A 19779-nucleotide genomic window follows, 5' to 3' on the forward strand; every position below is an offset into this window, starting at 1 on the left:
AAATTTACGAGGTGCACTAAATGCAACACAGAAGAATTCAACAGCCCGATTGTTGCCCGGCGATTATGAGTATTACGGCTTCTTCCAGGAAGGTTCTGTACGTGGCAGCGACACAGTCTCGGACCCCCTTGGCCGTCCTTCTTCACCCCCGAGGTGCTAACTATTCACGCTTCACTGCGTGACACCCATGTTCGAACCCCAAGAGGCGAAGGTAAGAGCACATTCTCCAAATGGCCCCGCTAGCCACTCTTTGCATTTCCGTTTTGCTCTCCGTTTCGTTGCGAACATGCTGGCATGGTCGCCGACAACTCGGTCCAACTTGGAAGCTTACAAGCCCGGGAACACGGGTTCGTCGTCGTAGCAAGAATATCAAACAACATGGACTTGTTTAGTATACACACCCGCCTGTTCGTTTCTGACATGTTGTTGTTTGTTTTTGTGTCATACAAACACAACTAACTAAATCTTGTCATGTTTCACTTCGAACAAGTTGAGCAACTTACTCGGCGTCAGAGCAACATACGCATTTTTTGGACGACTTTTGTCAGGATCACGTCTTACCACATTATACGTGTGTATTTAGAACACAAAAAGCTGCTGTTGTCACTGGAAAGTACCTTTTTTTTTTGTTTTTACTCACGCGAGCCAAACGAGCTGCCGCGTTGGGACTCTCAAATCTAGAAACTACTATTGCCGTGACGTCACGTTGGGGGAGGGTCTTTTATCGCTTCATATCAATTAGCTATTTTTTTTTTTACTTTTTATTTATGTATTTATTTTATATATTTTTTAATTTGACGCAAACGTTTTGGGCACATGGAACGTTTAATATGATGGCAAAATATATCAAGAAAAAAATGGTCTTCACGATAATGTGGAAAATCTGTAAATTCTCAGTCACTGCATTCCTCGGTAGTGTTTATTAGACTTGTGACCGTTTGCTAAATAATTCTTGGTGTTTACATACCACAAAGCAGTCTCGCAGGCTCAAACAAGTGTGCATGGATGTTCATCTCTCCACATGGATCCCCTTCTCCTGATAATAAAATGCATTCATGTACAAACAGTATTTATGTAAACACAAGTGTTCATTTCATGTCAGATTTGGAGTTCAAGTTTCACATAAAATATGCCTCAGAAAAAGTCAGAATTTGAAGTGCAAATTGTCATCATGTACGACACCAGCAAACGTCGTGAGGATTCATCTCAGTACTGTTCACCTGACAGGTGTGTTGCACATAACCAGGAATACTCGTTGCAGTGACAAAAAAAACTACCGGTAGTCTAACTGCATTTTCCGGTAAAGCACAAAGTTAGTGTAAAAAAATCTGTCTTATTACATGACCTTTCATTTGCTTTTTTTTTTGTGAGGTTTAGCCAACGTTTAAATAGGCTCATGTAACAGTGACACGTTGTTTCACTTAACTTAGCTTTTCTCATCCAGCTGAATAAAACAAGATCCTTGGAGAGAGAACCCCCCCCCCCCCCCCAAAAAATACACATTGCATCCAGATTGGGTTGATTGAGTCCAGTTTCATAGAATTATGTTGTAATTCCAGAAATAATAATGACTAAACACACAAAAAAAGTACAACGATGAACAATTGTACGCTACAAGTAACCACGCAAACGTTTTCGATAGCCCGCTTCCAAAAATACAGTTGCTTGGAATTTCCTCCCATAACTTCTTATATCCTGCCCTGTTCTGACGTCGGTCATAAAAGCCGCATTGGAATCACGGTTTAAAAGAAAGCAAAACTCTTCAGGAATGTGTGCCGGTTGGTTTGGTGTCGAAGAACACTGCGACAAAATAAAAAAAGAGTTACAAGTTCTTGTCTGACTTGGGTGACATTCATCAAGCAAACTTTAAAAGCACAAGCACTTAGTTCAATATAACATGAAGAGATCTCCTCATAAATGGCTGCTAAACCAAAGCTACTCCTGTGGGTTCTATAAATGGCAAATAGCGATGTAAAAAGTGTTCTGGCGTCTGAGCCCGAGCGTCACCGTTGCGCTTTTATTGCCCGGGCAGGGCAAGCCTGTGTTCTGTGTATACTCAAGCAAAGCGGCCACAAAGCGCCACGCATGAATACCCAATGGTTCATCTTTTTTGGAAAACAAAATGGCGAGCACCTCAATATATACAAAGGCAGTTGAACCCTCAACCCCCTCATTTATTTTTATTTTGTTTATTTACTTTGAGAGATAAGCCTCATTATCACCCCCCAGTTGATGTTTCTAATTTAGTTCAAATGAAACAGGCCTAATATATATATATATATATTTTTTTTAAATATGTGCACCAATTTTAAACACTTGTTTAGGTGCCATTATTAAAGTGTCAAATTTGTCTTTGTAGGTTACTGAAACAAAATGAGGTCGCCGACGCGTCTTGCCTCCTGGCTTCTGCTCTGCTGCTGCTGGAGAACGCAAGCCGAGATCTTCACCTCCATAGGTGGGTTCACAGGTCACGCCGAAGCCGGCAGTCCATTTCCCCCCCCCATTCTCGGTGGGTTCGTCGGCCCCCCCCCCCGTATGTTTTCTTGCAAAGCAGAAACAGAAAGCAGTTTGTTATTCCTCCTCCTGGCAACAGCAGTGAATTGATCACGGTTGAACAAACCCATGGAATTGTCCACTTCTCTGCGCAACGAATGGAAGCATGCCAAGCCTTAAAAAAAAATAAAAATGCCGGCCCGCTCTTTGTTGTGAGATTCAGTCGGAGCTGGAAAGATGTGCGTCCTCTGTGTCTGCAGGCCAGATGACGGACCTCCTGTACACGGAGAAAGAGCTGGTCCATTCCCTCCGAGATTATATCAAAGCGGAAGAGTTGAAGCTGGCTGAGGTCAAAAGGTAACGTGCACAATTCATTCATATCCTTGTAAAGGAAACTAAATGATGATGATGATGATGATGATGATGATGATGAGCTGGCGGTGGCAGGTCAGGGCATGGCGGTGACATCTGGAATTCAATCTTTATTGTTGCGCTGTGAAAACAAGACATATCGCTGCAATAACCGATCTGTTTGGTTTAAGCCGCAGGGGTGCTCAAGTTGGGTCCTCGAGAGCCCCTATCCAACCCGTTTTCCATGTTTCTCTCCACTAACACACCCGATTCAGGATCAGGAATCGTTATCAGGCTTCTGCAAAGCTTGCTGATGAGCTGATCATTCGATTCAGCTGTGCTGCAGGAGGGAAACATGGAAAACAGGCTGGTTTAGGGGCTCTCCAGGACCGGACTTGAGCACCCCTGGTTTAAGGCGTCAAAAAGATCTGGCAAGCATCAGCGCTTGTAATCCATACAAAGTGTGTTTTAGTTTTTACTCGAATTAAAAGGGAAGTCAACCCCCCCCCCCTCAAAAAATAATTCTTGCAGCCCCAACTCGTCTAAATACGGTCTTCTGGTTAATATTATGTTCGTGGAATACGCGTTAAGCAGCAAAATCCAGCCGTTTTGTCAATATACTTGCTGTCAAGTGCTCAGGTTAACATCCAATCACAGCTTTAGCTTCAGGAAACAGGTGAGCTGCGATTGGTCGTTGCCTGCCTGAGCTCTGAGCAACTGTGATGTCATCTTCAGTCGACAGCAAGTGGCAAAATGGCCGCCCCCTGAGATGGGGAGAAAAAAACCCCAGCTGGATTTCACAAACGTAATAATCACAATGTCTTGTTTCGACGAGTGAGGTCACATTATTGTCAAGAAATGTTGCCGGTTGACTTCCCCTTGAACTATTTATTTGAGGAAAACATTTTGCAACTCATGAAAGCATCTTGATTACTAATACTTGGGTTTTGCTCTGACTTAAGCTGGGCCAGGAAGCTGGATGACCTGACCCGAATGTCCACATCCGACCCGGAAGGCTACCTGGCTCACCCGGTGAACGCCTACAAGCTCATGAAGAGACTCAACACCGAGTGGTCGCAGCTGGAGAGCCTTGTGCTGCAGAAACCCTCGGATGGTAGGAAACCCAGCGCAAAAATTGACAACATCTGTAAACATTTCCGCGTGCTCTACTTTGTTCTTCATAAGGTAGAAAATGAAGTATGAATATGTTGAGCATGTGGAAGCTCAATGATAGCAAATATCTGCTGCCCAGATGAGCTCAGAACGGAACCAAAGCAGGAACGGGGACAGCTGCAGTTGTTGCTTAGCTGACTTGTTTGCCCATGTTTGGTGTGTGCGTGGGGGGTGTTTATCTCTGTGTGAGAAAGATAAACGAAGGAAAAGTGAAAATTCCAATATGTGGTTTATGCAAGATTTTCATAGAGGGCGGCTTGTACTTTGACGTTTTGTCCAATTTAACTCCATGTTGTTCTTATGTGGGGAAAAATCTGCAAAAAATAATTATGCTCAGCAGAAAAAATGCGGGTCTGAAAGGGTTAAATATCAAATTGTGGATTTAGAACATCAGCGGCGTTTACCTTTAGAATTGGCACTGCATTGAATATTGGAGGCCATTTTTCGTATCAGAATAATTATTGTGCGACTCAATAAATGCTGTAGTGCAGTTGATCTTATTCCAAGGCTTTCAATACTTTTCTCTCCGCTTTGTCCAGGGTTCATTTCCAACATGACCATGCACAGACAGTATTTTCCTGACGCGGAAGATGAGAAGGGTGCAGCTAAGGCACTGATGCGTCTCCAGGACACTTACCAGCTTGACTCCGAGGACTTTTCCAAAGGGAGGCTTCCAGGTGTGGAGTGAAGAAGAAAATTCAAATGTTTCCAATAGCGAGAGCTTTAAAAAAAAAAATCAGTAAAGTGCCAATGTGGAAGTCAACCGTAAACATTTCTTGAGAATAATATGTTATATCTGACCTCTCTAGTGTAAACATGACATTCTGGTTAATATTGTGTTAGTGGAATATGAGTTAAGCAGCAAAATCCAGCCGTTTTTATCCATCTCAGGGGGGGGCGGCCATTTTGCCACTTGCTGTCAACTGAAGATGACATCACAGTTACTCAGGGCTCAGGCAACGACCAATCACAGCTCACCTGTTTGCTGAAGTTGCGCTGTGATTAGTTGTTACCTGAGACCGAAGCAACTGTGATGTCATCTTCAGTCGACGGCAAGCGGCAAAATGGCCGCCCCCCTGAGATGGATACAAACGGCTGGATTTTGGCTGCTTAACTCATATTCCACTACCACTGGACTTCCTCTCGAAAGGGAAACAAAATGTTTGATCTCAACTGTCCTAATTGTCGTCCCCAGGTACGCACTCCAACGCCGTGCTGACTGTGGACGATTGCTCCGACATGGGCAAGACCGCATACAACGACGGCGACTACTATCACGCGGTGCTGTGGATGCAACAGTCCTTGAAGCAACTCGATGCTGGCGAGGAAGCTGTGGTTTCCAAGGCAGCCATTTTGGACTACCTCAGCTATTCCGTTTACCAAATGGGAGACCTGCCCCGTGCCATCGAGCTGACGCGCCGGCTGGTGGCCATCGGTAAGATGGGGGGAAAAAAATGGTGAAAACAATTCAGGATGCAAACGAGAAAAAAAAGTTGTCCCTTTAACATTGCACAGTACTGAGTTTTGGGCAGTCCCTCTGCATGCACTATAATTAGGTTTTGGGCAGGCTAAAACCACAGGGTGTGGCCCACCCCACCCCATGTATGAGCTCTTGGTTTTTAACCTGTTAATTTAGGCCCATTGTCGGAGTCTGCGGTGACGGCTGCTAAAATTCTTTCAAGGTCAAATGGGTTTGGTTTTGAATTAATGACAGACTTTTTTTGCTCAACGGCATCAGTTGTAATTCATTTTTATAGTAACATGAATCAGGATAGTCTGATTAAGCATACAAGAATGGGGGGAAAAAAAAGTTCATGTTAGCATTTTTTTTTTTACATTATTAAACATAGATGAATAATCTGCAATCCAATCCAATTGACATGTATCACATTAAAACATATATTTAAAAAAAGAGGGAGGAAAAGATTATTTAGAAAAAAACTTAAATATGAACATTTCCCCCTACGACGGCCTATTAGGGCCACGTATAATATATATATATATATTTTTTTAGAGGGCGGGGGCAATATTAAAACTCATAAATTGTGGCAAATTTGCGACTATAAAGTGGCAGATTTGCGAGAAAAAATACACGTAGCGTACTACTCAGATCGTTCGGGTTTTCAAATAAGGAGATAGTCGTGAATTTAAGCATATCGTGTTAAGCATTCGCACTTTGAAGCGTTTGGTACGGCCAGCGACAAAGACGCCTCGATCAAGAAATTAAGTTCATTTGTTCAAATAAATATTTACTTTTACATTTATGTTCCCAGAATTATTATTTAGGCTACACATTCATACAATACATCAACTTAAAATAAAATAAAAATAAAGTATGTGCTGGTCTTCGTCATTCACTTGCATTGACCTAAATGATGCTCGCTTTTGATTGGTCAGCCAACTGAAAGGGGATCAGGAAGTGTTGTCGCTCTGGCTGTCGCGTATGACAAGTTAAGTTTACGTCAAGAATGAATCCGTCTCCATCCTGCCTTTTTCATTTTATAAACAGTGTCCCATTAACCACCAACGAATCCTCACATTATAGCAACGCTACGTGTATTTCTCGTAAGTGTATGAGTTTTTTTCTCACACACTGCCACTTTATAAAGTCGCAAATTTATGAGTTTTTTTTCTCTCGTAAATTTGCCACTTTATGAAGTGTTTTTTTTTCTCTGGATATTGCCCGCGCCCTCGAAAAAAAAATACATATTTTTATATTTATTGTTTTTTTATATCTATATTTCTGCATGGATATTAATTGACATTTCTTGTTCCTTATCAATTTAAAAGACTTAAAATAATTGTCAATCAAAAATGATTTGAATCAAGGTTTTAAAAAAGTGCATGTTAGTAAGTAGTTGCCGTAACCCGAGGATGACATCAAGAGAGAACATCGTTTCCCAACCATTATTGACCCAAAGGACGTATTTGACCTGAACAATCTTCATTGCCGTATTGTGGAGCCGATTGACAAGTGCAATTCCCCTTGTGATGACAGAGCCCAGCCACCAGAGGGCAGGGGGGAACTTGCGTTACTTTGAAAATCTGCTGCTCAAAGCCCAGAGTGAGGAGGAGTGGACCCATCAGCCTGGTTCCGAGGAGCCCATCCAGCTGGGGACGTACGTCAGACCCAAAGACCACCTGCCCGAGAGAGAAATCTATGAGGCCCTTTGCAGAGGGGAGCAGGACGGAATGGTGAGACGGGATGAGAAAAAAAAATGCATGCAACATGCTTCATCAGTCCTTTTTGGTAAACTCAAATAGGAAATGACTTTAAACGTGAGTCAATATTTATCAAGTGGATGCCATTAAATTGTCAAAATAAATCCCAAGAAGCAACTTTTCAACTCCAAAGTACGTGGTTCTCCTTAAAGCGCAAGTCAACCATTTCTTGACAATAACATGTGATCTCATTCTGATTAATGTTACATATTTGTGGAATATGAGTGATGAAGCAAAATCCCAATTATTATTATTTTTGTCCGTCTCAGGGGGCGGCCATTTTGCCACTTGCTGTCAACTGAAGATGACATCAACGTTGCTCAGGCAACGACCAATCACAGCTCACCTGCTTTCTGAAGCTACGCTGTGATTGGTTGTTACCTGAGCAACTGTGACGTCATCTTCACTCGACAGCAAGTGGCAAAATGGCCGCATCCTGAGATGGATAAAAACGGCTGGATTTGGCTGCTTAACTCATATTCCACTAACGCAATATTAATCAGAATACCGTCAATTTTAGTCCGGAAAATTTCCATGATTACATTTTTATTTTTCATCAAACCGGCCTCCACCAGTAATTGGATGGTTGAATAAAATGCATGCAGCACCCCAAATTGAGCTCAAAGTAAACAACAGGGGGCGCCATTGGTGTACCCCAAATTGAGCTCAAAGTAAACAACAGGGGGCGCCATTGGTGTACCCCAAATTGAGCTCAAAGTAAACAACAGGGGGCGCCATTGGTGTTTTTTTATTTATTAATTTTTTATGACCTTTACTAAACTTATACCACTATGCAATTAAACTTTATTGCCAAGTGCAGCTGTTGATGTTGTGTAACATCACATAATGAATACTCATAAACATTTTCATATTAATCTATAAAAAGACAAATCATTTAGCACACGTGTATTGCAAAAGTCTCCCGCACTTGCGGACAATGCTGATTATTCGCAATGTGACATTCACGCACACACACCTGCATATGCCGATGGCTTCCTTTTTGACGTTGAAACTTCGCCAGACCGAAGCGAGGCGCAGCCGTTTGTTCTGCCGCTACCAGGACGGACGCAGGAATCCTCGTCTGCTGCTGAAGCCCATGAAGGAGGAGGACGAATGGGACAGCCCGCGCATCGTGCGCTACCTGGAGGCCCTTTTGCACTCTGAGATCGACAAGATTAAAGAGATGGCCAAACCCAGGGTGGGACAACACCAATGACATTGCCGTTTGGAAAAAAAAAAAATGGGCGTTGAAATATTTAATTTTAAAAAAACAACAACAGGTGATAATGTACTGAATTCCGCTTTTCTTTGTATATTTTTTTTTTTTTTTTTTAAGCTTGCCAGAGCCACAGTCCGAGACCCCAAAACGGGCGTGTTGACCACAGCCAACTACAGAGTATCAAAAAGGTGATTGATAAAAACATGCCCAACTGTAATGACACCCTTTTGGTAGCTTGCCATCTTTTTTTTGCTCTTTCTTTCCTCCGCATTCGATGATCGTTTAGCTCAGATGAATACTTCGAAAAAATACTTTTGAAGAGGCTGGATTTGCACCCCTGTGCTTGAACCTGGCTAAATTATACACTTATGTTTACATTTAACCAGCGCCTGGTTAGAAGAAGAGGACGATCCGGTCATTGGCAGAGTCAATCAGAGAATACAGGACATCACAGGCCTGACGGTCGACACGGCGGAGTTATTACAGGTAAAGTTCAAATAGGTCAAAATACTCCGTATCGTGATAATTGTTCATTGCATGCGATACAAATTATTGCCAACATAGAGACCTGACGTACTTGTTGTTGTTGTGACATCTTTTGCAGCTTAATCATTCAACTCACCTTTTGGAATTCACACACAAAGAATAATTGTTTGGAAAGTAGACTTATTAGCAGTTGCAGTATTTGAGGAGAAGTACAAACGTACTTTCAGTTTCACTTTTAACTGCACGAGGTGCATTCAAGGACCGTCGACCAAAACGGCATCTCGAATGCTGACATAAAAAGCATTATCAAGGAATTAAACCTAATAACAGCACTTGAGAGTGACTAATTCATCCTTTTATAGCAAATAATGAAGAGTAGGTTAAAAAAAAGAAATTTGAATATGCAAATTTATGAATGCTGAATCGGGAATATGCAGAAGTTCGTTTGTTATTTTGATTTGAAATGTATAAGACGTCATCTCTTTTAATGGCTGACCAGGTTGCTAACTACGGCGTTGGAGGACAGTACGAGCCACATTTTGACTTTTCCAGGGTGAGTTCACATAAATACTGCGAGTGTGTGTGTGCTTTGTCTTTGCTACATTGTGGGGCCCATGCACGCATTTCTCCAGGTTTAACTACCATTGTGGGGACCGACTTGAAACTGTGGGGACCGACTTGAAACTGTGGGGACATTTTGGTGGTCCCCACAAGTTCAAGACTTGGTTTTAGAGTTTAGGTTTAGGAAATGCATCATGTCAATGAGATGTCCCCACAAAGATAGCACCGTGTGCGCGCGTGTGTGTGTGTGTGTGTATGTCTTGAAAGTGAATGCCCTGAGTCAATGTTTGCACTTTGTATTATGTGTGTTGCATCTGGCGCGCGTGAGGTCCATGCGATCCGCCCGCGTGTTCTTGGCGCAGCCGTTTGCGCACAAAGTCGACGAGCGATTTTGTATCAATCGCAGCCGCGGTCATTTCGGGACAAGCTCGCGGCTAATGCATCAGAAGAACCTGTTTTGAATTGGCGTCCTGCACAGTTGCGCGCATATGAAAGGCATTTTTGTGAGCTCGTGAAAAAAAAAAAAAACGGTTTTTAGTTTTGATGAAAGGTTGATTGCATTCGCGCCTCGCCGCTTACCCTTCGCGGCGGGGCCAAGTCTTGGTAACGAGTTATAAAGGTATAAACATCTGTTGCAGCGTCCTTTTGACAGCAACCTCAAGGTCGATGGAAATAGGCTTGCCACATTCCTCAATTACGTAAGTACACGTCTGCTGCCTTCATTGTGTATTTCACCCTTGAATTCTATCTTCGTAGAAAGATGAGCCAGATGCTTTCAAAAGATTAGGCACTGGAAATCGTGTGGCGACTTTTTTGAGCTATGTAAGTACGTGCGGCCGCCGATTTGAGGGGGGGGGGAAGTTGTGGCCGCGGTCGGTCAGCTTGCGGCGCCGGCTATCTTTGGCTTTGTGGGCCCGCGCCGCCAACTCGGCTTCAATCGGGGACTTGAATTGATTTGACCGATCGCGATGGCGAAGAACTCATAAGTCATGAAGGAGTCGCAATTGGAGTACGCGTGTTAAGAAATGTCAAATTGTCATTCCGTCAATCAATTCCAGTACTTATTTGTAAAGAGTTTTTGGGCCACCCCCACACCCCCTTTAGCATGTCGATAAACAATGACTCAATAATACAACTAAGCACATCATGCACAAAAACGAATGTCTTTTTTTTTTTTTTTAAGGGGGGGGGGCAGTTCATGGTTATTATTTTTTATATTGAACGCCTTTATTAGCAAGGGACTACAACGGTGCACTGAAAACATCCAAACTTAGTAGAAATGATTGCAGTTGTTATCATAACAACAGCAATAGGCTGCCATACTTGATCATTATATTATTTGATTAATTTAAGGAGATCACTTATCATTAAATGAATACTTAAATCAGAGGCGCTCATTTGACATGATTTGGAATGCAATTGGTTATTTCTGAATGCAGCCACATCTCTTGCGCAACCTCCGTATATATCTCAGCTATTAGTGATGACTTGCCCTCTTGAAAATATTTGTTTTTCGATTGAGTTGCACGGATCAAAAATCACATGAACGTTTTCAAATTATTTTTCGATCATTTGTTTGACAAAAAGCAGGCATTTTGTAGACTTTTATAGCCGCAGTAGCTGCTGTTCAGAGTTCATTCAAATGAAAGTGTTTACTGTACAGTTTGTATTGTTGAGCATTTGTTTGTTTATAATCATATATTAACTTTTTTTTCTTCCCCCAGATGAGTGATGTTGAAGCAGGAGGCGCCACCGTTTTTCCTGACTTTGGGGCTGTAATCCAGCCCAAAAAGGTACGCTTCTATCGTTTTCTTGGGGGGGGGGGGTGTCCTGTGTCTATGTGAAGGTGGGTGACAATGATTAACATACAAACTTAATCTCACAATATTTTAGAAAGACTATGTAAAAGTAATTGTGATTAACAGAAAAATAATTTGAAGTCATTTAAAATGTCTTCATTAATTCATTTTAAAAAAGTAACTTGAAATATTTTAAAAATTTATATAATAAATATGTCAATATTATTTTATAATTTGATCACATTTTTGATATACAGTAGTTCATAATTCCCCGTGTCGTCGCCAATAAGTCTTTATTTATTATTATTATTATTATTACTACTACTGCTACTCAGAGTTTGAACATAATTCGTTCCTGCGAAGTGTTCAAAAGAAACGTGCTGAACGGGTCACGCCAGAATCTCCATCTGCACGGAATAAAAAAAAAAAAAAAGATCACATTTGGCAGGAATATTTGGACGTCGTCTCAGTTGTCTGACTCGCCTGGCAGATGTTGTACTGTTTTTATGCGCTTCCAACAACAAAAGAACAACGGCGCTCCTCCAGGCGATGACCGCATAATGCCGAAGTCAACAACACTTTTAACTTCCCACCCAAATCTGTCATCCTCGTTTCAAATCAGATTTTCGCTGAATGTTTTTGCACCGGTCTTATTGCATCACAGGGGACGGCCGTGTTCTGGTATAACCTTTTCAAAAGTGGGGAAGGAGACTACAGGACCAGACATGCGGCCTGTCCTGTCTTAGTCGGGAGTAAATGGGGTGAGTAAAGTTTTACTCGGAACAGGGGGGTGTGCTGACTTTTTATATCCACTGTACATTTGAAACATTTGCACTTTGATCCTATTTTTTGTTTTTTCCAGTGTCGAACAAGTGGATTCATGAGCGAGGGCAGGAATTCCTGAGACCTTGTGGCCTAACAGAAGTGGATTGAACCTCGACTGGCCGACCTGTACATTCTGCAAAAACAACAACAACAACACTCTTACATACACGTGACGTAAAGTTCTTAAACATATCCATGCACGACATTATTTTTGATCATCTTGTCAGCTTCAACTCGTGTTTTTAATAAGGAAATGTAAACATATACGTTGAGCCTGTTAAGAATTATAACACATCCAAAGACCAAAGTTAAGTAAATTCTGATGTAAAACTATAAATGGAGTTTTTATACACAAAAACGTAAATAAGTTCTACGTTATTTTAGCCGTGTTGAACTTGTGTGAACGCGTTTTTAGCACGCTTTGCCGTCAGGACTGCCAGCAGACGAACACATTAGGGAGTAGAAGAAGAAAAAAAAAAAAAAAAAAAAGGAAGGGCACAAATGCAAATCAAACAGGCTTTTATTTAGCAGCCAGACAGAAATGTTTTCTTTTCCTCAAGACTTTGTGAAATTTCTCTGTCATCCAAGTCACGAGTCACTCCACAATATCATTTAGAACTAAAGAAGATGAAACGTCAAACAAGAATTCCGTTTCCTTGATTCAAACTTTGCCGTTTTCCTCCCCAAGAGATGCTTTATTTATACAGTGTTTAAATTATTACATCAGATTATGTGCTTTTTCTATCAGGAAAGTCAATAAATGGTCTTTTGTTTTACAATGGCACGTCTCTAAATTTATTTTGTTGCAAAAAAATAATAAAAGACTGTATTTATGCACTTTAAAAGAGGAATATTGGGAATTTATTTCATTCATCATAAAGAAAACATTCCCGTTTTTATTTTTTATTTATTTTTTGTATACAAAAGAGAACAAAGTTTAAAAAAAAAAAATTATGTATGCACTTTTACTTTCATGTAGAAATAAGTCATTAAGAAATGCATAAGAAACCATTTTTTTATCTAAAAGTTCCTAAAGTGAAATACAACCGAACTGTGCTTTCGCAGTGATTGTTTCATGTACCACTAGAGGGAGCCGTTATATCACTAGTGGAACTCACAGCACACGTTGAGACTCAATGGTGCGTCCTCATCAACTGTACAGCTAAGAAGAACGTTTGCCAACACCTGTTTTGAGAAACGGTACGCGCTGAATTGAAGGCTCCGTTCTTGAATGTCAATACTTGCTTTTTTTTGTAGTCACTCGTCCCCCTTTTTGGACTCTTTTGCACACTCGCTCACTTGCTGACTTCGTCTTGACGGGGCAAAGGTTTAAGGTCAGTGAGGGGGGCGACGACATCGTCTCCCAGCGGGGGAAGACATTTTAGGTCGTCCTCAGGAAGGCACAGCAACAGGAATCGCTGAGGAAAGAAGAAATTCCAGGCAATGACAATTCTTTCGCCAAAATATGCAAGTCGATGCATTATTTTTTAATGATCGAATTAAGTACATTAAGGTATGAAGGGTGGGGATCCTTTTTCCTAACCTATCAGGAGACATTGAGTACTCGAAGGTTCTTACTAAATTAAGAAAAATATATAAAAAAATATATATAAATATTTCTTTGGTCCCCTCGGGTCTCCTGGTGTTCGGTTTAGGTGAACGGTATGAGATTTTTTCTAATAGGTTTTCTGGTGAGCTAACAAATACACGCACGCACGCACGCACATACACATTCACCCACACACACAAAAAAATAAAAAAATAAAAGAGCAATGATGATGACATTTCCGAATGAACATTACTGAGCTCTAAAGAAAAAAAAATATATATATATATATATATATAAATAAATGTTTTTTTTAGGGTGAAATGGTTTTAAGCAAAAATCTATCACAGTATATTAATATGAATTAATCGGCAGCATTTTATTGTAATGGTAGAATTACATAGATAACCTTAATTTGTGAATGCTGTAAGACTCGAGCATTATTTTAAAAAATGATGAAAAAAATGATGACGTCGTGTCCATTACTGCTCTTCGCCACTACAGGGCGCACTTGCATGTGAGCTGAGGGTTCAGAAAACTTTTATCTCGGGCCAACTTGAGTTTCAAAGTCTTAACCTCATTTATTTGTAGTTTATTTTGTGGCCTTTTATACTTCATTTTAATATTTCAAAATTGATTTTGTCATGAGTTAGTGAAAAATTGCAACAGTAAATGTCTACATAAATAATTGTCTAAAAAGTAAAAAAAAGCTGCAATGAATATTGCTTATAGTTATTCATCGGAATTCAGAAAAAAAAGGATGTATGGAAGTTATATAAATGTCTCACAAATCATCGCTGGTTTGAGGCTGGAAGAAAGAAAGAAAAGAAAAGAATCTTTCTTGGAAATCCTTCGCAAATGCCGTTACTGGCTGCCAAGTTGTCCCGAGTCAACCTCGACATACATCTGTTCGCGTTAAGGTTCAAATGAGGACGGCGTGGCTACACGATGCTAGAAATACTCGACATGGGGTTTTGTGGTTCACATTGCCGTCTGTCGCGCCCCCCCCGCTCGGAAACAGCAAAACCGTCTCCCCCCCTGAGCTCAGGATGAACTTACTTTTTAAAGTTTGCGTATTTGGCTCACCTGACGGAATGTGCCCTCCCCGCGCACCATCTTGTAGAGCACAAAGAGCGGAATGAGCGAGAGGGAGATGGTGGCTATGAACCAGCCCAAGATGTTGGCCCACGGCGGATAAACATAAGTGCTGCTGAACTTCAAGGGGGCGTATCGGACGATGGAGAAGACGAAGGTGCCCTGCGGCGAGAGGACACATCGGATGATTGCAACAAAAACTACTTCCATCCTTTTTCTTTTTTTTCTTTTCTTTTTAACACCCACGGCCTCGTAAAAAAAAAAAATGCCGGAAAGTTGGCCGTTGTGAAGTTCCCCACTTGGTGATTTTAAAAAATATATTCAAGACGATTGATATTCAAAATGAAAAGTTCTTTCAACAAAATATTTTTTTGATCAAGTCGCTGGCAGGCCCCCAATCGATAGAGACGTAATCGAATGCTTACGAAACATAAACAGGGAGTGAAGTAGCACCAGCAGAGCTTCATTAGCGGATTAGGGCGATAACCAATCATATCGGTGATGTTGCCGTAGAAACGCTCGGCCCCTGCGAAGTAAAGATGGAGAGGTTTATACGTTGTTCAAATTGTTTTGTTCTTGTTTTGTTCTTTTTTCTTTTTTTTTCAAAGCGCATACCATATACCCAAGCAATGCTGACAGACTGGCAGATGGAGAGCAGGAGCAAGGTGGTCCCGCTGCACACGTAGAAATCCACCAGCTGGAGCAGGTACAACCCTCCCTAGGAAGACAACAATAATAATAATAATAACAACGAGACGAAGTGCAATTTCTGGGAGTAAATTGAAAGATCAATGATGTGACAATTACAAAGTATTCATTGGAGTTGAAAGATGAATGAATAAAAAAAAGAACGCTTGAACCCGGGAGGCATGAATTTTTGAAGTTGAAATTTAGATGGAAAAGTGTTATCTGAAAGTACCCTCCATTCATTTTGATGGAAAAGTAGAACTCATGATATCCAATGGAAAAACGCAACAAAAAAATACAAATAAATTTACCCAATAGCGCCACCTAGGCATGCAGTACCCTCCATTCATTTTGATGGAAAAGTAGAACTAATGATATCCAATGGAAAAACGCAACAAAAATATACAAATACCTTTACCCAATAGCGCCACCTAGGCATGCAGTACCCTCCATTCATTTTGATGGAAAAGTAGAACTAATGATATCCAATGGAAAAACACAACAAAAAAATACAAATACATTTACCCAATAGCGCCACCTAGGCATGCAGTACCCTCCATTCATTTTGATGGAAAAGTCGAACTAATGATATCCAATGGAAACACGCAACAAAAAAATACAAATACCTTTACCCAATAGCGCCACCTAGGCATGCAGTACCCTCCATTCATTTAGATGGAAAAGTGGAACTATGATAGTCAGTTGGTATACATGCATTTTTTTATGCCTTCGCATCATTGCCATGGATAGATTAGCAATGTTCAGTCGGAGGTGGGATTCGAACCCGCTACCTGCTGGTTACTGGACAAGACGGACATTTACCAAATGCGCCACTGAGCAGTATCAGACAGCTGGTAATGATGGTCAGAATTGTGCGTGGAAAGTGGAAAAAGTTCAAGTCCCATTAAAAACTAAATGGGGGAAAAGTTGATATTTAATCAATTGTGCCAATACTGTAAGTCATGTAGAATCAGATGATAAATATTTTTTTAGCATGTTGAAATTTGAACGGTGTAAATTGAGTTGTTTCACGGCAACAACAAAAAAAATCACAATAACACAATAATACTGTGTCGCACATTTATATAGTATAAATTTACAAACCTCAGTGACCAGAGAAAGTCCCAGCAGACAGAAAACGCTGCAGATGGCCAGCAGGACCAGCTCACGTCGGTACCCTTGGCGCAGGTAAGATGGGTAAAGATCCACCAGCGATGTCATCAGACACTCCAGACCCACAAACTGCTCGGGAGGAGAACGGATGAAGGTGAAGGATGAAACTCCATGGGGGGGGGGGGGGGGGGGGGGGGGGATAACGCTTACCTGACTATCCAAGCTGAGTAGAATGATCATGAGAAAGAAACACACGGCCCACACCTGCGGCATGGGCATCATGGCGACTGCACGCGGGTAAACCACGAAGGCCAGCCCTGGACCTAAACACGTGTACAGTACAATGCGCTCAGTTGCAAAATTGTGCATCTTGGAGTGGGCGTGGCCTATCATTTAGGAATGAAAGAGGCAGCTGCGTTTTCTTGGAAAGCCTTGGCTTCCATTTGTTCCTTGCCACAATCCCGTGAACTCATATTTTTGTATATATTTGTAGGTTATGTGAAAAGTACTGTATGTTTTGAGTTTTTGGGTCATGTCTGTGCTTTTTTGTGTGTTGTGACAAAATTATATTTGGTTTGTTTACATAGACCTTGTTTTTTATTTTTGGTTTCTTGGTTATGTTTGTGAAAAAATACGTTTTTTGTTGTTGTTTTTTTTGCCTACTGCCCGAAGCCAGCTGGGATAGGCTCCAGCATGCCCCGTGACCTTTGTGAGAACACGCGGTTGAGAAGATGGATGGATGGTGTACAGTTTTGTACTCAAAGTTGACAAGAATGTGCCAGATGAACGGAACGGTCTCATCCAATGGTTTCAATTGTTTTTTTTTAGACGTGATGTTTTGGGCTTTCTTTTGAAACACATTTGCAAAAAGGGACAATTACCGTATTTTCCGGGCTATAAAAGTGGCAACAGTTAAAAAAAAAAAAAAAAAAACATCATAAGGGGGGGGGGGGGCATACATAAGTCACTCCAGACTAAAATCGCAACAATTTAGGGCATCCGTGCGAATTTCCAAACGCACCCCAGTTGACGGTAGCAAGTAAGTTCTGGTTGGAGAATACGTCCACTTTTATCTACAGGAAAGTTTTGTCTTTTTTGTTTGTTCGATTTGGGCTCCTCATGATGAGATGACTTGAGCTGGGCTGTTGTGTGGCTGTTATTGATCCTTGCTCGGCGCCCTTTCTATCCGTCTGCATTCTCGCACGCTTTATCCATTAGAAACCAGAAACGCATCCGCCCATGTGTGGGGGGGGGGTCGGCCTAGACAGTATAGGAGTGGGGACTATTATTTTGGAATAGGGCAGTCCCTCTTCCGCATACTTCATAGAAGAGGGCTCCGCAGCCGTTTCCGACATCCAGTAAATCGTTCGCCTGACAACATGCAGTCTTCTGGTTATTACTGTTCGTATAATAATCGTGAGCATTAAGATGCAAGAACAATGAACAATACTGAGCTCTTAAAAAAAAAAAAAAAAAAGATGCAAGAACCAGTGGAGGTTCCCTCTCAAACTTTCCGTTCCGTTCCGTCTTCAATTCCGCTTATCCGGGGTCGGGTCGCGGGGGCAGCAGCTTTAGCAGGGAAGCCCATACTTCCCTCTCCCCAGCCACTTCAGCCAGCTCCTCCGACGGGATCCCAAGGCGTTCCCAGGCCAGCCGTGAGATGATAGTCTCTCCAGCGTGTCCTGGGTCGTCCCCGGGGCCTCCCGCCGGCAGGACATGCCCGGAACGCCTCCCCAGGGAGGCGCCCAGGAGGCATCCGAACCAGATGCCCCAGCCACCTCAACTGGTTCCTCTCAACGTGGAGGAGTAGCGTGCATCCCTCAAACTTTAAGATTGCTTCTTTTCTTTTTTTTAACAAATGTAAGGTGACACACATAAACCCGATACCAGTGTTTTCTAAAATACATCTGTATACGGATGATGAGAGTTTTTTCGAATCTTTACGATCAGATTACGTAACTGAGCTGACGCTTTGAAAATAAACCATCAACTCTATTTGTAGAATTCAAAAAGAGAGCGAACCTGCTGGATGTGCTCGGCACTTGCCTGATTGCGCCACTTCCGCAATGTTGACGCCTTGCTCGTAGGTCATGAATCCCAAGATGGAGAAAATGGCAAATCCTGCCACAACGCTGGTGGCGCTGTTCAACAAGCACAAGTAGAAACAATCCCTAAAAGACAAAAACGCATCCAATCAGATTGAAGCAATGAAAACATTGGAAGTACAAAACTGTGCGTCATTTTTGTTGGCAATAGAACTCGAATTGTAAAAAAAAAAAAAAAAAAAAGCAAGGCGAAGCCACACAATTCCAAGAGTCCACAATGTGGACTCTTGGAATTTAAACACAATCCATTCCAAGAGGCAATTTGCGCTCCCAATGTTCAGTATGTCGGACTATTCCCACAGAAAACAGAATTAATTTGTTCCTGGTGTTGAGAATACTTTTGTAACCCGTGTGCTTACATATAACAATTGTTGTTGTAAGTATTATAACTGCCAAGAGAGGTCAGGAACCCGAGACCGATGGCATAAGAGAAGAAGATCTGCGTGCCGGCGTCCAACCACACCTGAAAACAAAGAAGAAGAAAAAACAAAAACATTCACACACTCCAAAACTGTTGGGTCAAAAGTAACCCAATTATGGACCGATCCACTTTGTGGGACTCAACTTTGAGTCAAGAAATGGTTCTTTTAGTGGATAACGACTCGTAAATATTGATCAGATCCTTTACTTGTGTCAAAAAATTGGGGTCATTTTGTATAAAACAACCCAAAAAGTCGAGGATCGGTCCATTTTTTTACCCATAATTTTTTTTTCTAAAATATTGCCGCAATTAGAACACAACATCAAACTCTTGTTCTTTTTACTGCACCTGCGGATCTGATAGGCGGGATACATCCGGGTAGATGTAGTAAATAATGCCATCTATGGCCCCGGGCAACGTCACACCACGTATGAGCAAAATCAGCAGCATGGCGAAGGGGAAGGTCGCCGTGAAGTAGGCCGCCTGCATTCAACAAAAACAACGTCAAGTTGAAAAGTCAGAATTGAAATTGTCCTTCGGACTGTTTGCAACTGCGACGTCTGTCATCACCTGCGCAATATTGTAACTTATTTCCAGCAATTGTTTTACAGTAGTAGACAAAATGGACAAAAATGCTGCCCTCTATTGGTGGGTAGCAGGAAATATTCGCCTATTTTCACATT

General features: G+C 41.7%; 2 protein-coding genes and 1 long non-coding RNA gene across 7 annotated transcripts in view; 1 reads left to right on the plus strand and 2 right to left on the minus strand.

Moving 5' to 3' along the window:
- The window catches only part of LOC147161139 (uncharacterized), a 30058-nt gene extending 29360 nt beyond the window's left edge, over nucleotides 1-698 (minus strand). The window contains exon 1 of the long non-coding RNA XR_015097350.1: nucleotides 641-698. This is a non-coding gene — a long non-coding RNA (uncharacterized LOC147161139). The remainder of the gene's footprint in view (nucleotides 1-640) is intronic.
- Nucleotides 56-12910, plus strand: p4ha2 (procollagen-proline, 2-oxoglutarate 4-dioxygenase (proline 4-hydroxylase), alpha polypeptide 2). 4 transcript variants are annotated; one of them, XM_086097854.1, is made up of 16 exons: nucleotides 56-211; nucleotides 2360-2455; nucleotides 2754-2850; nucleotides 3807-3958; nucleotides 4557-4694; nucleotides 5213-5452; nucleotides 7016-7212; nucleotides 8261-8437; nucleotides 8576-8646; nucleotides 8845-8944; nucleotides 9444-9497; nucleotides 10144-10203; nucleotides 10262-10327; nucleotides 11230-11298; nucleotides 11969-12065; nucleotides 12167-12910. In XM_086097854.1, exons 2-16 carry the CDS (start codon nucleotides 2374-2376, stop codon nucleotides 12235-12237), a joined length of 1671 nt encoding a protein of 556 aa, XP_085953980.1. In that variant the 5' UTR covers nucleotides 56-211; nucleotides 2360-2373; the 3' UTR covers nucleotides 12238-12910. The 4 variants fall into 4 exon arrangements, with proteins under 4 accessions (XP_085953980.1, XP_085953981.1, XP_085953983.1 ...); XM_086097855.1 differs by having other exon boundaries at nucleotides 10144-10167; XM_086097857.1 differs by lacking the exon at nucleotides 10262-10327.
- LOC147161142 (sodium- and chloride-dependent GABA transporter 2-like) overlaps nucleotides 12632-19779 on the minus strand; it is a 32661-nt gene continuing 25513 nt past the window's right edge. For both annotated transcript variants that reach the window (XM_086097847.1, XM_086097846.1), the window contains 9 exons: nucleotides 19445-19579; nucleotides 19035-19138; nucleotides 18617-18741; nucleotides 16781-16893; nucleotides 16562-16699; nucleotides 15386-15488; nucleotides 15196-15296; nucleotides 14762-14932; nucleotides 12632-13547 (listed from right to left, as the gene is read on the minus strand). In XM_086097847.1, coding sequence (XP_085953973.1) covers nucleotides 13425-13547; nucleotides 14762-14932; nucleotides 15196-15296; nucleotides 15386-15488; nucleotides 16562-16699; nucleotides 16781-16893; nucleotides 18617-18741; nucleotides 19035-19138; nucleotides 19445-19579 — 1113 coding nt within the window. In that variant the 3' untranslated portion in view covers nucleotides 12632-13424. The remainder of the gene's footprint in view (nucleotides 13548-14761; nucleotides 14933-15195; nucleotides 15297-15385; nucleotides 15489-16561; nucleotides 16700-16780; nucleotides 16894-18616; nucleotides 18742-19034; nucleotides 19139-19444; nucleotides 19580-19779) is intronic.

This window comes from Leptonotus elevatus, chromosome 16 (genome assembly GCF_054856555.1).
Source record: "Leptonotus elevatus isolate MCC_2025b chromosome 16, RoL_Lele_1.0, whole genome shotgun sequence".
NCBI classification, from domain to species: Eukaryota; Metazoa; Chordata; class Actinopteri; order Syngnathiformes; family Syngnathidae; genus Leptonotus; species Leptonotus elevatus.